Source organism: Stenella coeruleoalba (assembly GCF_951394435.1).
Source record: "Stenella coeruleoalba genome assembly, chromosome: 5".
Taxonomy (NCBI): Eukaryota; Metazoa; Chordata; class Mammalia; order Artiodactyla; family Delphinidae; genus Stenella; species Stenella coeruleoalba.
The window spans coordinates 104800969-104820434 of record NC_137150.1 but is presented as its reverse complement, the minus strand read 5'-3'; the positions used below and the strand labels follow the sequence as shown (position 1 = coordinate 104820434).

The following is a 19466-nucleotide window of genomic DNA, read 5'->3' as shown; positions in this document are numbered from 1 at the left end:
GTACATGACTCTTTTTGAATTATGGTTTTCTCAGGGTATATGTCCAGTAGTGGGATTGCTGGGTCATATGGTAATTCTATTTTTAGTTCTTTTGAGGAACCTCCATAGTGGCTGTATCAATTTACATTCTCACCAACAGTGCAAGAGGGTTCCCTTTTCTTCACACCCTCTCCAGCATAAAATGCTATATTTTTTTGGCTTCCCATATCTTTAAAGGTGAAGCCAATAAGATTTGATGGTATTACCTGTAGGATATGGGACACCATACGCCAAGATATTTGTCCTGAGCTATATTTTATTCATAATAAAATTCCAAAATTTAAAGGAACCTTAGAAACCTTCTAATCAAACCTTTGATTCTTCAAAGGAATTCTTTCTACAATAACCTGCTCCCGCTTGAACACTTCTGTGACAAGGAACTCACTGTCTCACATGGCACCCATCCTATTTTAGAGAAGCTCTGCTTTTAAAAGCTCTTTTTCTTATACCGAGCTAACGTCTGTTCCTCTGTGATGGACAAGTGTGCTATTATGATTTATAAAAAAGAAATATATATTTGGTCTCCCTCCTCATTTCTCACACAAAGCTTCTAATACTCTTGGGAATTCATAAATGATAAGAGCAATAAATGTATGTTGACATTCATAACAAACACCTTTCAAACACACCTGAGTTTATGTTAATAAGGTGATTTTGGAAAGCCTCTAAGGATGGGGGCTGATCATGAAGGGAAATAACCATGTGAATAAAGGGTTGGAACTTCCAGTCTCCTTCCTCCAACCTCTGGAGGGGAGAAAGGGGCTAGAGATTGAGTTCAGTCACCATGGGTCAATGATTTAATCAACCATGCCTATGTAAGGAAGGCTCCATAAAAACCCAAAAGGTCTGGGTTTAGGGAGCTTCCAGGTTGGTGAACCAGAACACATCCACATGCCACTGTGCCTGGGTCCCAAACTCCATGGAGACAAAAGAACCTGCATTCAGGACCTGGCCCTATGTATCTCTTCATCTGGCTGTGGATTCCTTTAATATCCTTTGTAATAAACTGGTAGTCTAGTGAATAAACTGGTTTCCTGAGTTCTGTGAGATAATCTAACAAATTAATTAAACCCAAGGAGGGGGGTCATAGGAACCTCTGATTTACGGATGCTTGGTCAGAAGCACAGGTAACAACCTGGACTTGCGACTGGCACCTGAAGTGAGGATGATCTTTTGGGACTGAGCCCTTATGCTGTGGATCTGATGCTATATCTCTGAGTAGATGGTGTCGGAATTGAGTTGAGTCGTAGGACACCCAGCTGGTGTTGGAGAATGGCTTCGTGTGGGGAAAAAAATCCCACATGTCGGAATTCGTGTCAGAGAGTAACAAGTAAATGATAAAAGATGAAAAACCTGGTAGGAAGGCGGGTAAGAGAAAATGATGGAGGAACTGTATTTGTTTCTTCACACAAAACATGGTATGTGTCATTAGGTATATAACAAATATATTTTTCACTGCCTGAGCAGTTTGGAAGACTATTATTGGGTCATAATGACCATAGGATATTAGTTCATTATTTCTTAATGAGGTTTAAAAAGAATAACATTAAAACATCTTCTCTATCCACTATGCTTATATATATGTCTTGTTGATTCAGTGAGTTTGTATGCGATGATGGTGGTTTTGAACAAATGAAAAACACCATTGTATTCTAATTTATGGTACCTTGGTGTCCTAAGTCTCAGTTATATTTAAGTGTACATGCCCTTCCATAAGGAGTGATCTACAAAATATAAACCAGTAGTTTGGCCAGCAACTAATCAGAATGGATGCCAGTTTGCTTATCAGCTGCATATCAGCCTGCTTCAAACCAGGGGAGAATTAAACTATTTGAGTGCTGAGCTTAAATACTGCATATTTGTATTTTGTCTTTATTGTAATGAGGAAGCCCTGCCTTTAGCTCCTGCTGTGCACTTTTGGAGGGTCTTCCATATGGTTGCTAAGTATTTTGGCATTTTCCCAACTGTTACAATTGGGTCAGTGGGGGGGATTGTGTGGGAGTAATAAAACAAGGGTGACTGCATCAGGGAGGAATACGATCACTAGACACATCACAGTTTATTGCCTCTCAGGCACTCAAGCACAGCTCAATGCTGTTCATTACAACAGGCAACCAGGGCAAACCGCCTTTTTGCTATAGAGCTTACCCCAAGAAAGGCCGGGACTTGGGGGCAGAGGCTGTTTACTGCTTATGGTTTTTTTTTTTTTTTCCTGTTTCCTTACTTCTTCACCTTCCCACAATATCTCAAATAACTTGAGAAGGAGTAAGATAATTATACCTTGCATACAACTATGTTATTCTGAGAAAGTTTTCATGAGCAGACTCTTAGCTAAATTTTAGCAGCAACAGTGGGATGATCAGTGGCTCTGAGGGCTTTGATGTCTCAAGAGGCGGAAAAATGGGGAAGGAAAGTCTGACTACCCCAAATACTTAAAAATCCTTGAGACATGATTCTTAAAGCCAGAGGTGACTAATAATACTGATACTATTATTGAGGTGTCTTCCTATCATAAATCACATCTTTGTAAAAAAAGGTACTATGATTTTCATCCTCTGGAAGGCAGTGCTGCTTAAAGCACTAATAGATTGGGAGAAAAAAGTTCAAAGCAAAATTAAGATTCCAAATAGCAAAATAATATATTAAACAGAGATGTGTAAACACAGAAAGAGAGACACACACACTCACAAAATGAACGATGAACTCAAGGTCTTGATCCAAAGACAGTATTTCCCATATTTACACTTATACACAGGATTCTTGAAATAATTCATTATGCTTTTCCTTTTACATAATATGGAGTTTTTTTCCACAGTGAATACCAATGTACAGGTATGTAGCATTCTAATAGGTTCACAGTGTAGCCATAAATTTTCCTTGAGCAATTACAAGAAATTGAGATATTAAAGAAATAGAGTTGGAGACATTTAAACCGGTATACAACAAATGTGTATGGATTTTTTTCATGTTTCCAGCCAAGAACATTAAATAAAAAATGTTGCCTTAAGGAAGCTGCTCCCCATTCCCTTCCTCCTCCGCCACTCCCAAGCCTAGAAACCTGATCCCCGGAGACCCACACCTGGTGGTCAGAGCCTCGGGCTCAGGGCCGCAGTGAGCGCCTCGGGTCCGGCAGGGGGCTGCGTGGGTGGCGTCGGAGAGACCGCTGAGCAAGTCAGGGCCCAAAAGAGCGTGAACTCCCGAGACAAACACCACCGGGGCTCGGACCTCAGCATTAACACCAGCCCCTGCACTTATGAATGCCTTGATACAGACAGCAAGGGGATGGTCGTAAATCAACTTGTTCCAGGACGACCCACGCTTGTCCTAGGATTCTGGGGACCCCCTTACTTCCAGCTTCTCCGGGGCAAGAAGAGCGCTAAGTAAGGCTCATCTCTGTCAGCATTCAGCACGGAACCCGCACCTAGAAGCTACCTGACACAGCCCGCAGTCTCCTACGCACTGCTACTACCTCTAGCCTCGCATGATTCGCCACACTGGGACGCCGCAAGCAGGAGAGAGGGCAGCAGCTGAACTGAGGGCACCGGCTGCAGCTTCAGGCGCCGCAGTACGCAGGCGCGCGCGCATATCGCGCAGGCGCTTCCTGCAAGTGACTTCTCCAAAAAGTGTCTTAGTTCGCGGTCACCTGAGCTGAGGGCAACTCCGCTGCGGCAGGGTTCGTGGATACCCGCCCTCCGCGGGTCCTGTCTGGAGACCCCGCCCTCTTCTCTTGCCCATCCGCTCCGCCATCCCGAGCCCTCCAAAGGCCTGTCCTTTCCCTCCGGTTCTTTCCCAGTCGCGGGCCGGACCGGGCCGAGCCGGGCTGCCCGGGCGCGGTCCCTGACCATGGCGTCCCTCTTCAAGAAGAAAACCGTGGATGGTGAGTTCCAGGCCGGGCCGAAGGGGCCCAGCTCTGTCTTTCCCCGGTGTATTTTGCGGGCTTCCGGCCGCGATTCTTTTTGCTGTCCCTGGGGGCGGGGCTGGATCAAGTGGCCCCACAGGTAACCACTTGACCTACCTCGTGCGTCACTTTTCTGTTACCCTATCTCTTCTGACTCGCCCCACCTCAACCTCACCTGGGCAGTCTGGCTTCCTCTCTCTGATAACATAGTCCTTAACAGCCCCGCCCCCAGGTTTCTCCTTTAGCGGGATCCTGAGCATACAAGGAGGCAGGATGCGGCTGACCCTTGAGTGTCATTAGATTTGGTGATTTGATGAATTTCTTATTGGTTTCCCCTGCTTGGTTTACTGCTCCTTCAGTTTGGAGCCGTACTACTTCTGGGCATCCAAACCGGAAACCTGTGTTGAGGTGGGGGAGGGTGTAATAGGCTACTCTTACAAAATGAACTTGGGTACGGGCCGGTCTTGCCCTAGGAACACCCCATCAATAGAGACGTGAAAAAAATGCTTCTTGACTGACACCGGTAGAAAAATTAAAGAAATCCAGGGGAAGTGCCTGGATTTAGTTTTCATAGTAGATTTTTCTCCCTTATGATTATCTTTTGCTATCTAAAGAGATATGGTATGCATTATCTGCATAGAAGTTTATATTTTAAGATACTTGCATTGCTTCAGACATTTAGCTCAATGTCATGTTAAGGGGGAAAGAAGTGAATGTACAGTAATATACAAATGGGTATTTATAAGGAATGACTGTAATATGTGTTTATATAACTGTTTAATTAGTCTTGATACTTTCATTGACTCTACTAGGAATCAAATTCATTCAAGTTATTTAAAAATCGTGTTTCTCATTACATGTTGAATCTAGGTTGTTGTTGGTTCAGTCGAAGAATCACTTCTTTGTAAGGGTCTAACTCTGCCACAAAAGGAGCAGTGGTAGCTAGACAGTGATTGGTACAAACAGGGTGCTCAGTCCAGACCTGGGGTAACTCCTTCATTCCTTTGTAGTGACTTTTCCAATGCCAGCACAATTATTTTGTGGAGGATGACAAAAACATCATCTTTACCCTGCCACCCTACCCTTTACTTCAACACATAATGTCATTTTACCCCTAATTTATCACAGAGCATAATAATATTTTTGCTTATTCTGAGTGGGTGAAATTGACCTTTTATTAACTGAGAAATACCACTTACAACACCTGAAATAACTACCAAGTTGGAATAGGAAGTAATACAATTATGTGAAATGAGTTTTATGTGTGTTTTACCTGAGAATCCTATTTAATCTTTAGCATGGCACTTTAGTTTTTCAGTGTTTCAGTACCAGTAATATGATTTTCAGTCATTGTATAGTACTCCAGGGGAAAAAAAGGTTCATTTTTTTTGTTTCAGTTTTATAGAGTGAGAATTTACTAAACAGAGGAAAAGGGTTGCATCTTTCTTACTGTGATGTTACAAATTAAATTTTAAAAATTAACGTTATAAGCCAAACAGCCTAGCTTTAATTGCTTGATATCTGTAAAATATTTACAAAGACATAAATATCAGTTCTATATTTTTAGTGCTGTGCTTCCTGGTGCTTTTGGCAATCTAGGGATTATTGTACTTGAAGTATAGAGCAGAAAAAATAAAGACAATGAGGATGTGCAGTGAGGGTGTTTAACTGTATATTTATTTGAAGTTGGGTTAATTCATCCAAGAAATAATGTTTTTGCTAAATACACTTATTTGCGAGAAAAAGATCCTAAGGACTTTTGGCAGGAACTATACTACTGTCTTAAAGATCTGTGTATGAAATTTCTGAATATAAATTTGGCTACTGTGTACATTTACTATAACTACCAAACTGCATACTTGATGTTTTCTTAAATTATCATGTCAGTTCAGATCACTTAATGACATCTTAACTGTCGACCTGTACTTTCATTATTTTGATCTAGATATTTACTGATGTTTTTATTCTTTGTTTTATCAAAAATCAGGTGTTTTGTTTAAAAGGTGACAGCATTCTTCTTAGCAATAATGAGGCTATATATTATGAAATTAAATGTATTCTTATGCATTTCTCCCAGATCCTTAGACTCGTTGATTATTGATCACAAGATCTTTTACTGTATGCTGTCTTTTTATCTGTTTCAGCAATAATGAATTCTGATATAAAAGAAAATATGTAACTGCTTATAGAGCTGGAGAATAATTGAATCTTTTTGTCTCTTTGGATTGGCTAGAAGAGTTGCATACTATATCATTAAAGAATACTGCACATGTAAATTAAAAAGGGAGACAACATTAGAGCACTTATTACTATCCAGAGTTATGTTTAATTCATTTTTGACATAAAGATGAACAAGTCTCTGCAGTGTATACTTTGTTACAAAAATTAATGAGAATTGTACCTCAGTACTAAAGAAGAGATTCTTTTGAATTTGAAATTACAGTTGAGTACTTTTACTGATTTATAAGTTATACACACATATATATATAAGGTGTATATATGGCAATGTGTTTATCTACAGTGTTTTTTTGTTTTTTGTTTTTCTTTTGTTTTTTTCCTAAGTGGACTAATGGTGACCTATTTATTGAAGCTAATTATGAACCTGTGAATCAGGATGCCATGAGGACTTGTCATGAATGCACAACTAAATATGCCTCTTAAAAAGTGAAGTTCTTTAGGCACTATATACTTTTTGTCTGTTATCCTGACCAAAGACAAATTTGAGGTATTACTCTAAGCCAGCACTTAGCATTTTGTATCAGTATCTTATTTAATTCTTACAAAACCTATAAGTACTATTATTATCCCCACTTTATAGATGAGGAAACTGAGAGGCAAAGGACTAAGTAACTTGCCCAAGATCACACAGCTACTAAATTCACTTGGGTACGGGCCTACAGCAGAGCCAGGACCTCATCTCTTTGGGTATTATCATTGTTATTTCTTCTTATTGGAGGGCCTGTGGCACAGTTTAATTTTGCTGTTCTTGCTAAGTACATGGAATTCTCAGCTTTTGGTAGGTACCATGTACACCTACCTTTTGTCTGTGAGGCAGACTCTTTTCTCTCAGAGTTAGTATTAGAACTTTAATTTCTAATGGTGGTAGAACTGGAAACAACCCTCCTTTTCCTGACTCTCCCTTAACCCAGCATTTTCTTAGGAAGTATTTTCCAGTCTCTTTTTGCTCTTCATCGAAACCTCTCGAAGGAGTGTTGGTGTCTCCTATCTTCACTTCTTTACTTCTCTGATGCCCCCCATTGTACAGCAGTTTGTTTTACATCTCATGTAATGAATGAGATCTTGCTAAGATCATCAATGACTTCTAGATCACCAAATCCAGTGGTCATTTTTTAGTGATCGTCTCTTGGGCTTATGGTTTGCATTTGATTTTGACAATAATTTCTTCCTTGAAATTTTCTTTCGGCTCGCATGACGTAACACTGTCTTAATTTTCCTCAAATTTTTCTGACTACTCTTTTTCTTTTTCTTTTATGTTTTTCTTTCATTTTTCCTTTCTTTCTTCCTTCCTTCTTTCCTCCCTCCTTTCTTCCTTTTCTCTCCTCCTTTCTTCCTTTCTTATTTGAACCTGCCCTTTAAATGTTAGTATTTTTCTTGGTTTCATCTTGAACTACCACTATTCTAATTGTACATTCTCTCCCTACATGATCTTATCTAAACTCTTATTATTTTAGATATAACCCAAGTGCTGATGGATCCCAATTGTGTATCTCTAGATATATTTTTCTGAGTTTCAGACCAATATATCCAATAGTTTGCTAAGTATCTCCACCTTGATGTCCCAAATACCTCAAATTAAAACAGATCCCAAACAGAATTCATCACCATCTCCTTCAAGTCAGTTCCTTTACTGGGTTCTCCTCTTCTAGTGTTTGGCACTTCTTGATTTTGCCCTGTACCTTCAATTAATTACCAAGTCCTGTCCCTTATGCCTCTTAAATGTTTGGCACATATGATCTTCCTTGCTCTTATTCAGATCCCATTTATCTTACACTTTACTACATCACTTTTCTGTGTTTCTTTCCTGTAACTTCATAGCCTTTAAATCATTCATCTGTTGGGTTGGCCAAAAGGTTTGTTTGTCTTTTTCTGTAAGATGGCTCTAGTAGCACTTAGTTGTCTTTAACTTCATTCAAAACAATTTTGTTAGATTGTGTGTAATGGCTGTCATATCAGCGTGCATTTAAAAAAAAGACTTACTTTTTATTTTTACTTACTTTTTACTTACTTACTTTTACTTACTTACAACTCAAAGTTGGTGAATTTTTGTGTAGCCATTTTAATATTGAAGATGGAAGAAAAAACATTTTCGGCATATTATGTTTTATTATTTCAAGAAAGGTAAAAACGCAACTGAAATGCAAAAAATGATTTGTGCAGTGTATAGAGAAGGTGCTGTGACTGATCGAACGTGTCAAAAGTGGTTTGCGAAGTTTCCTGCTGGAGATTTCTTGCTGGACGGTGCTCCACGGTCCGGTAGACCAGTTGAAGTTGATAGGGATCAAATTGAGACATTAATTGAGAACAATCAATGTTATACCACTTGTGAGATAGCCAACATACTCAAAATATCCAAATCAAGCGCTGAAAATCCATTGCCCCAGCTTGGTTATGTGAATCACTTTGATGTTTGGGTTCCACATAAGTTTAATGAAAAAAAACTTCTTGACTGTATTTCTGCATGTGATTGGCTACTGGAACGGAAGAGATCATGGGGCAAGCGAAATGAACCACCACCAACCACACCAAAGGTCGGTCTTCATCGAAGAAGGTGATGTGTATATGGTGGGATTGGAAGGGAGTCCTCTGTTATGAGCTCCTTCCAGAAAACCAAACGATTAATCCCCACAAGTGCTGCTCCCAATTAGACTTAACTGAAAGCAGCACTCCACAAAAAGCATCCAGAATTAGTCAACAGAAAACGCATAATCTTCTATCAAGATAACGCTAGACTGCATGTTACTTTGATGACCAGGCAAAAACTGTTACAGCTTGGCTGGGAAGTTCTGACTCATCCGCTGTATTCATCAGACATTTCACCTTCGGATTTCCATTTATTTCGGTCTTTACAAAATTCTCTTAATGGAAAAAATTTCAACTCCCTGGAAGACTGTAAAAGTCACCTGGAACAGTTCTTTTCTCAAAAAAATAAAAAGTTTTGGGAAGATGGAATTATGAAGTTGCCTGAAAAATGGCAGAAAGTAGTGGAACAAAATGGTGAATACGTTGTTCAATAAAGTTCTCGGTGAAAATGAAAAATGTGTCTTTTATTTTTACGGAAAAACCAAAGACACTTTTTGGCCAACTCAATACAAAGTTGCCTGTGTGATTGATATATATGAAATCCAAATCTTACTATGCTACTCCTAGGTATATATCCATTTATTGAGTCTCTAGCACTAAAAGGATCAAGTGAATGCCCTTTAATAAGGTATGTATGGCCCTGCTTGATCTGGTCCTTGTCTTCCTTTCTAGCCACTTCATTTTACTCTCCAAGAACACTTCTCACATTCATCTGCATATACCATACTCTTTCTCACGCTGACATATTTTAAATTATGATGACTTTTTGCATAGAATTCCCATCTGCTTCCCGATTTGCATTCGCCAGAATCAAAGTAGATCCTCACGCACTTCCAAAGTTGGATTATGCTTTTTCTAAGTTTTTCCTTCATTCCACATTTGCAAGGTTGCAGAGAGTCTTCAGCATAAATGAAAATAGCTGCGGCAGTTTAGAATTTAGAGAGTAAATTCCAAAATAGTAGCATTTACTAACCAAAAGTTGTGTTTCCAGTATCCAGAGCTTACTATAATCTGCATCCATATTATCGCCACTCACCTCGAACCTTAGTACAAGTTTAGAGATAATTTGAGTAATGTTACTGACAGTAGAGGAACAAAGCTTCTTGGGTTTTGCCTCATTGGGGTGGTATCCATGTATGCTAGTTTTCCAGAGTTCAGAACCTGAGAAGTTTTGACTAAGTTGGATAAATCTGTCAAGAGTCAGTTGTGATGCCACATTTTTTATAGCTCAAGAAGGAATAAAATTTACCATCTATATAAATTAGATCCCCTTCAGAAACATTCTGCTTTCTTCCAAGTAAAATACAAAATTCTTATGGTGCTACCTACAGTAAGTACCCAGATCTTTCCTAGCGTGTTGTGTGTTCCCAGAGTGATTATTATTATGAATATTTAAAAACTCAAATTACTTTCTGTTTGGTCCCTAAATTCTTGGCACACCAAAGAAAAATAATTGAATAAGGAATTCAGGAGCACCATTCTCTCTTCTGAGCATTTTTCTGGGCAAAAATTTTTCATACTTTTATTTATTTATGTGTTTATTTTTAGGAATGTAGACTATTCTCTTTTTATTTTGAACAATTTCAAATCTACAGAAAAGTTGAAGTGACAGTATTCAATGAACACCCATTTTCGCATTGCCTAAATGCACCAGTTATTAACATTATGCCACATTTGCTCTCTCTCTCCCTCCTCTATGTTTGTATGTCTTTATATGTACTTACGTACACACATGTGGGTTCTTGTTGAACTATTTAGGGTAAGTTATAGACATAATGAAACTATCTCTGAATAGTCCACCAAATATTTTCCAAAAATAGGATGTTCACCTATATAACCACATGCCATGATGACTCTCAAAAAATTTAATAGTATACAATAACATTATTTAATATGGAATGAAATTCAAAATTTCCTCTATTGCCCCCCCCCCCAAATCCATTATTGCTGTTTTTGTTGTTGTTGTTTGTGTGTGTGGGAGAGTGGTTACCTGAGTGATGAAAAAAGATTTCCCTACTTATGTGGCATTTGAGGGAAAAACAAAATGTTGAGAAGAAATAGTCATGTGATGATCTGGTACGTGAACCTCCTAGGCATAGAGAACAGCAAGGCAGGAGGCCCTTTCAGAAGCCTAGGAACAGATATTTCTGTAGGAAAATATCTTTCCTCTGTATTTCTCCATCCCAAGCATGATACCAAAGACTGGTATTTCTTTTCATGCTACCATTTTTCTACCTTCAAGTCCATCCATATATCTGTGAGACTGTTCTTTCAAAGGGTCATTCCCTCATTCCCTTACTTATCTAAGCTGAAAACTGCCCTTTGACAGTTTTCTGAAGCTGTTATTGATGATGATGCCAAAGGCTGTGTCTTTGAGAGCCACATAAGACCCAAAGATGTGCCAACAGCTGACATCTCAAAACCTTCCTTCAGCTCTTGAAAACACTGATATTTTAATAATAATGAACAAATTCATTTCAATGAATTCCTCAGGGCTTGAGTGACTTTTGAGACTTTACTGGTGGGGGGAAAAACATTCCTTATTGCTTCCTTTTATCCTACCTTAGGGCTAGACTCCTATTCTCTTCTTAGTGTTCTGCCTCTTCCTCCCAAGTGAGTCCTGCTGAGTTTTTCAACTTCAACCTTGTTCTTAAGTGGATCTATGTATAGAGTAAAGCTGTTGGCGTGATTCTGTACTGTCCTTTCTGTTTCCTACAGTTTATTTATTTTTGTTTTTATTTTTTCTTTTTCATGTGTTTAAAACTGGTTAATTAAGCTGATACCTTTTCTCCCTGATTTCTCATATATCATGTCCAAAGCCTGAGAAACAAGTTTGCTTTGCATATCAAATTCTGATTTTTCCTCACCCATTCTCTCATTGTCATTGTCCTTCTGCCTCTGAGTAAATTTGGCTTTTAGAGCTGGTATTTTCTGGTTACTGGCCTTTAGTATTTGTTTCTTACCCCTTAACCTTTGAGTTTGGAGCATTTTTGCAGTTTTTTTCTCCTCATCAACCTAAGAAAATGGTATAGCCCCAAATGGCCAGGACCCCCATCCCCCTTTATTGTTCATTGGTGAGCTCCACCATGACTGCTTTAGCTGAACTCACACTCCCAGCTCTTCTGTTCATAGCCACGATCAGGGTTTATCTAATATCCATTGTCCCACTATACCAGTGCCAGAGTACCCACTATTTCCATTGATACTAGCTTGCAGAGCTTGCACATGAAATCTGAAGAGGAAGCTCACTTTCCTCTTGGATCTTGATTTCCAAAACCCAGTTAATGGAGGTGGTAAAGCAGGATGTGGGAGCATTTTGTTCTCCTTTCTCAACCCATGTGATCATTAGATTCAGGGTAATTGGTAGGCAATAAAGTTGCATAAATCAAAATGATTTTTCTCTGAAGAAATACATTTAAAAGCAGAAAAAATATATTAGATTAAAAAGTCCATCATGACCTTATAGTAAAGTGGCAAACCCAGTACATGGTACGCGGATGCTGTCTAAGAGAGCAGCTTGAATCCAGCTGAGTGGTACGGTCGGTGAGTTGTGCCTTGGCGCTCATGGGGCAGTAATCCTGAGCTATCCGGAAAGCTTGAGACAGGCCCCCTCCCTTTTCTCAAATGATAGGCACTTTAGAGGATATTACTCACAAATTAATGAATGTCTGTATTTGCAGTCGGTAACCACTTTTTGCTTTAAGCCTCAGATATGCAAATAGCATGTAAATGAGCAGGGTCTAGAAGGACAGCCATAGTTCAAGTTGGGCCTTGGCCTCAAATCCCAGTAGAGAATTCTAGTGAGCTAGACCACATGAGAGGCTCTTTTAGATTTTATTTTTTGGCTTTTTTCTTTCTTTTTTCTGTAAGCAGATAGGCCTTATTGGCTCAGAACCAAAGAGTACAGAATGAGCTTTTCTGTCTGTATCTTCTTAAGTCCAAAATTTGCATCAGTGATCTTATCACTCTATGTATACATGCCTTCTTTTGTTCAGTTAAAAAGAGCCTGAAAGGCTTGAGACAGGCTTTAGCTCCCAGAGTGGAGCGGGCCTGAGTGGCTTTTTCTCAGTGTTGTGCTGGGTGTGGGTGAGGAGAGGGTGGTGGGTGGGGGAGTTCCCAGACCCTCTGGACCTCACCAAATGGTAACAGAGAGAGCACGCCAAAGGCACTCCCATGTATTTTCACATTGTGCAAGTTCCCTATAGCCACCTGTTACGAAACGCTTCACAGTGCCCCACGAGGTAGAAGAAGTGCTGGCATATGAGAGTTCAGGGAGTGATCTTTACTAGAGGAGGAAACGGGATGGACAGGGAAGCACAGGTTAGGCAAAGCCAAGTGCTCCGTCTCTCCTAGGTCAGCAGTACCTGCACATATTTCTGTCATGGTCATAACTCAGAAGGAGAAAAGGGGACAGCAAAAAATTAGAAACATCTGATTATTTCAGTGTTACATTTTTCCATCGTAGAAAGGTACCTATCATAGTTCAGATCTTACTATGATAATTTGTTAAATTATCAGCCATCTTTCTTGATAACCAATAGATTTTATTATACATTTTTAAAGAAATGTGTTAAATTATGACTATAAGGCAAATCCTTTTACATTTTGATATATATGTTTGTGCTGCCTTAGATTACCGTTAACTAATATATTGGTATAGTTGTTGACACGAAGTAAAATGGGAATACAGATAGTTAAATAAAATAAAATGTGTTCCTTGCTCTTAAAGAGCTTGTAATCTTAGGAATCAATCAGACCTACTAAGAAATAAATATGATTGGAAATAAACTTGGCCTTAAAAACATTAAAATTGTCTCAGAATCTTTCTCATGTTATTCCTTCTGAATTATCTAGAAGACCAACTGGGGGTTTAGTGTAGGGATTGTTTTTAAAGAAAATTAAAGAGTAATTTGTTTTATAAGATATACCTGTCATCTCCTATGAAAAAATATTTTACTGTCTTTTCCTACTTACCTTAATATGGTTTAAAGTGTTATGACTCTGTTTTAGTATAACATTAGATGCTCTTGGTTTATAGCCTAGAACTGTTTAAATATTAATAGGTCTATTAACAATAGGCTGTGGAATATGCAGTAGTTAATTTTCTTTATTTTCCTTCTCTTATATACAGTGACAGTTATGGTACACATAGTTCCATAAAATTAAGAAAAGTGAAGTCAAACTATTTAAATTATGTTTTGTTAAAATTTCATGTCCTACTTGTTTTTCAAGAAAGATGGCTATATCTGTTCTTTACTCTGATTCTCTGACACCAACTGGGTGTCTCCAGCAGTTCAGTTCAATATTAACACTAACTGTCTAGAGTTAGCACAGACCCCACACCACAGGTTAAGGGCTCTGTCCACAAGACTGTCCTCACTTAAGAGGCCAGTCACAGTCCTAGATTACCACCAGTACTTCTGACCGACCAGCTATAAATTCTAGTGTCACCACAACTCCCTCTTCAGGTTTGGTAATTCACTAGAACAACTCATAACTCAGGAAAGTGCTTTACTTAGTATTACCATTTTATTATAAGGATGCAACTCAGGAACAGCCAAACGGAAGCAAGTTATTATGCAGGGGGGGTGGGGTGAGGGGTGCAGCTCAGAGCTTCTCTGCCCTCTCTGGACATGTTACCTTCCCAGAACATCAATATGTTCACGAACCCAGAAGCTCTTCCAATCTCTTTGTTTAAGAGTTATTATAACCCAACCTCTGGCCCCACTCCCCTCCCCTGAGGGATGGGGCTGAAATTGCCCACCTTCTAATCAAATATTTGGACTTTCTGGTAACCAGCCCCATCCTGAAGCTATCTAGGTGTACCCCTCTCTGAGTCAAAAGATGTTTCTATCACTCAGGAAATTCTAAGGGTTTTAGGACCTTTGTGCCAGGAACTCAAGCCAAAGACCAAATAATGTATTTTTCATTATGCCACCCAACTAATGAAGTAAATGTATGTGGATAACATTCTAGATCTTAGCAGTCAAGGCTTTCAGTAGTGTTTCACAGTGCTTTGCACTGTGCCAATTACCTGGTCACAATTCAACTTATCAATACAGTGACTTCTCTTTCAGCCCAGTACTTTTGTAACTTTAGGAGACCGTCATCGTTATTTTAATATTTCATCTTATCCTAGTTGAGTTCAGGGAGTTTTTAGTATACAAAGGGGCTGTACTCTAAAAGTTCATTTGTAATTCCATAGTTTTAAATTTAGGGCATATTTTCTATTAAAATAGTAGGATAAGTGGTGAATGTTTTCATACCAATCCATTGCCTTGGGCAAAATAGGGAACTAAGACCAAAAGATAAAAATTTGGAGGGTTTAAATGTTGAGGATGAAAAGGCTAATGACTGTTTTGAAAGGGGAAATGAGCGCTTTCTTTGTTATTTTGTTTAGTATGAATCTGTAGATGTCAGAGGAAAAATATCATGTGTTGTGGACCTAATTATGTCCCCTTAAAATTGGTATGTTGAAGCCCCAACTCCTAATGTGACTGTATTTGGAGATAGGGTCTTTAGGGAGATTATTAAGGTTAAATGAGATCATGAGGGTGGAGCCCTAATCCAATAGGACTGATGTCCCTATAAGAAGAGGAAGAGATACCAGGGATGGGCACACACAGATAAAAGGCCATGTGAGGACACAGCAAGAAGGTGGACATCTGCATGCCAAGGAGAGAGGGCTCAGGAAAAACCAACCCAGCCAGCACCTTAATCTTGGATTTACAGCCTCCAGAACTAGGAGAAAACAAATTTCTGTTGTTTAAGCACTCAGTCTGTGGTGTTTGTTATGATAGCCCTAGCAAACTAATAAGGCATGTTATTTTAGAATAAGATCCCAACCAATGCTCCATGAAACATTTGTATCTGAGAAATTTTAATAGAGATTTCTCAAAAGGGATCCTTGGCTTAATAAATTTGGGAAACAATCTATCACATATTCTCCCCTTAAAGATTGACAGTGTATATTCTTATGTTAAATGTTCTTAGAAGCCTTGAAGCAAAGAAATCGGTTTATTTTTTTTTCCAACTTGAACATTTCCCAGATATATTTGTCTGTAGAATATCTCCTTCCCTCTTTTTTAAATGAAACATGTTTCCCATCCAGAAGAAAGTTGGTGGAGGGAGAGAGCTCCCTCTCTTTTCTCCTCCCATATAGATATTTTATGGTTTCATATTCTTATATTTAAGGAACATATAGAATGTGTTCTTAGTAAATCCTGAGCATGAGATGTCCACCAATATAACTTCATTGAGAGACAGAGTAAGAAAAGGAGGAGAAATAGATGTCTTGTATGTAGGATATAGGAGCTCTGGCATCTTATTTTAACTTTTATTCAGAAAGTCATTGTAGTTGATTAGTTATATTCTATATAATAACATGAAATGTTTTTCATTCTGTTTTAACAGTATTTTTATTGATATGGATCTATATTTATAAGGATTATGTCTCTGATAACTTTACTTTTTGTTTTCCTAAAAGCTTCACAGTGTAATAGCATATTTAAAATCAGAGGCCTTGGAATCAGAATGGCTGTATGTGAATCCTACCACTTTTTCTCCCTGGGGCAGATTACCTCACCAAATATCAATTACCCCCTCTGAAACAAGTGAGATAATAGTACCTACCTTTGGGGGTTGTTGTGAAGCACTTAGTATGGTGCCTATTACTCAGTGTAATTCGTTATTTGTATTCTGAGTAAAGTATCATTAAAACAGAAATGTATAGAATATAAGTTGTGATGCTCCATCACTAGAAAGGATAACGGTTGCTGGCTTTGCTGCTGTTTTAATTGAGATGAAAGTCCCATGACATTAATCATTTTAGAGTGAACAGGTCTGTAGCATTTAGTACATTCACAATGGTGTATAACCATGATCTCTAGTTCCAAACCATTTTCATCACTTTAGAATAAAACCTTATATCCATTAAGTAGTGACTCATCCATCCCCCCTCTCTCCAACTCCTGGCAACTATCAATCTGCTTTCTGTCTTTGTGGACCTATTCTGGATATTGCATATGAGTGTAATCATAAAAGACCATTTGTAACTGGCTTCTTTCACTTAGCACGCTTTTGAGGTTTATCCATGTTGCACTATGTATCAGTACTTCATTTTTTTAAATAACTGAACAATATTCCATTATATTATATGTATATACCACAGTTTGTTTATCAATTCATCAGTTCACGGACATTTGGGTTGTTTCCACCTTTTGACTATTGTAAATAGTGCTGCATTTGTGTAGAGAGTATTTGTTTAGGTACTTGTTTCAGTTCTTTTGGGTGAATACCTACGAGGGGAATTGTGAGGTGATTTGGTAATTTTATGTTTAACTTTTTGAGGAACCACCCAACTGTTATCCACAGTGGCTGAAATAATTTACATTCCTACTGGCAGATCAATACTTATTTTCCTTTTTTTGATTATAGCGATTTTGGCAGATGTGAAGTGGTATCTGGTTTTCCTAATGACTAATGATATTTTGCATCTTTTCCAAGTGTTTATTGGCCATTTGTGTATCTTTGGAGAAATGTCTATTCAAGGCCTTCACTCATTTATTGAGTTGTTTGTCTTTTGTTTTTGAGCTATCAGAGTTTTTTATATATTCTGGATACTAGACTCATATATAATTTCATATATAATTTCCTCCCATTTTCTTTCTTTCTTTTTTCTTTTTCTTTTTTTTTTTTTTTTTGTGGTACGCGGGCCTCTAACTGCTGTGGCCTCTCCCGTTGTGGAGCACAGGCTCCGGATGCACAGGCTCAGTGGCCATGGCTCACGGGCCCAGCCGCTCCGCAGCATGTGAGATCTTCCCGGACAAAGGCCCGAACCCGTGTCCCCTGCATTGGCAGGCAGACTCTCAACCACTGCGCCACCAGGGAAGCCCATATTTCCTCCCATTTTCTACACTGTCTTTTCATTTGGTAATGTCCTTTAATCACAGTTTTTAATTTTCATGAAGTCCAGTTTATCTATTTTTTCTTTTGCTGCTTGTGCTTTTAGTGTCATATCTAAGAATCAGTTGCCAAATCGCAAATCATGTAGATTTTCTCCTGAGTGTTTTCTTCTGAGTTTTATGATTTTAGCTCTTATATTTGGGTCATTAATCTTTTATGAGTTAATTTTTAAATATGGCGTGAGGTAGGGGTCCAATTTCTTTGTGTGTGTGTGTGTCATGTGGATATCTAGTTTTCCCAGTGCCATTTGATGAAGAGACTATTCTTTCTATTGTGGTGGTGGTGGTTTTAAATCTACCTCTTTACTAAAAAGGTACTCTAGTGAAATGATTAAGATAACTGATTCAGGAGACAACACTTGGATTCCTTGGGCACATTATTTAAACTTACTAACACTTAGTTTTCTCATATATATAAAATAATAGAAAAAAACAACTCCATGGCATTATTGTGAACATTATACTGTATACTGTATGTAAGCACTTAGCAAGATTCCTGACAATGAGGGAACAGTTTTGGCAAGCTTTACTATCCATATCTGTGATCCTTTGAAGAAATCACTATTTAGTAACAGTTAACCCAAATGATTGTCAGTCTCAGACTAATATTTTAATTCTTCAAAAGGTAAAGCTAGGACTTCCCTGGCAGTCCAGTGGTTAAGACTTCGCCTTCCAATGCAGGGGGTGTGGGTTCGACCCCTGCTTGGGGAGCTAAGATCCCATGTGCCTCACAGCCAAAAAACCAAAACATAAAACAGAAGCAATATTGTAACAAATTCAATAAAGACTTTAAAAATGGTCCACATCAAAAAACAATCTTTTAAACAAAAAGGTGAGACCGGTGGATCCAGATGAATTGAGATAAATGAGAAAGACATTAACAATGACTGGACACTTCCAATATATCAGGGCATTGTGTATGTTATTTACTCCTTAACAACAATCCTAATTTTGTAAGAAACCTGAGGTTTAGAGTGTTAACTAACTTTGCAAGGTATCATCATATAATTATCAAGTGGCAGAGGTGCGATTCAAATCCAGGTCTGCTTCATTGGAAGGTCGGCTGCTTCACTCTGTTATGATGACTTAGTGTAGAAAAAAAAGATTTAATAAACACATTGCTTGTCTTCCTTCTTGGAATTTCATGTAATACTGGAGTAAGGAGAGATAAGAAGGGTGTGTGTGTGTGTGTGCATGTGTGTATGCATATAACATATATATATATGCCATATAAAACATTGTATAATAATCAGTTCTCTAAGGGAGTATTTTACTGTGATTTATATATACTTTTGGCTAAACTATAGCATATTTGCACTTCTGTACTTTTTTATGTAATCGATATTTATAATTTGTTTTAACATTTGATTAATTTTTAGTATATTGAATTGAAACAAAAAAAATTAACATCTTGTAATTTAAGGTTGTTTTTTTTTTTTTAATTGAGGTTTCTGAGTCCAGTATTTTAAATGGTATTGAAGAAGATTTTACAGCTCATACATTTAGGTTTCTTTTGTGGTTCTCTTAGATGTAATAAAGGAACAGAATCGAGAGTTACGAGGAACACAGAGGGCTATAATCAGAGATCGAGCAGCTTTAGAGAAACAAGAAAAACAGCTGGTAAGTAAAACATTAAATTTCAGTTTAACTTTTCAAACAAATTTAGAAATCAGTGTTGGAATAATTAGCTAACTAGGAAAAAGACACGACAGGTGGTAAGTGATTTACTTTACTAAGAAATGACG

The 19466-nt window shown here is 38.2% G+C and overlaps 1 protein-coding gene across 1 annotated transcript in view; it reads left to right on the top strand.

Annotated features, from left to right (window-relative positions):
* The first annotated feature begins 3543 nt into the window (after positions 1 to 3543).
* The window catches only part of CHMP2B (charged multivesicular body protein 2B), a 29946-nt gene continuing 14023 nt past the window's right edge, over positions 3544 to 19466 (top strand). The window contains exons 1-2 of the mRNA XM_079923422.1: positions 3544 to 3916; positions 19250 to 19341. Of these exons, the coding sequence (XP_079779548.1) occupies positions 3883 to 3916; positions 19250 to 19341 (126 nt within the window). The 5' untranslated portion in view covers positions 3544 to 3882. The remainder of the gene's footprint in view (positions 3917 to 19249; positions 19342 to 19466) is intronic.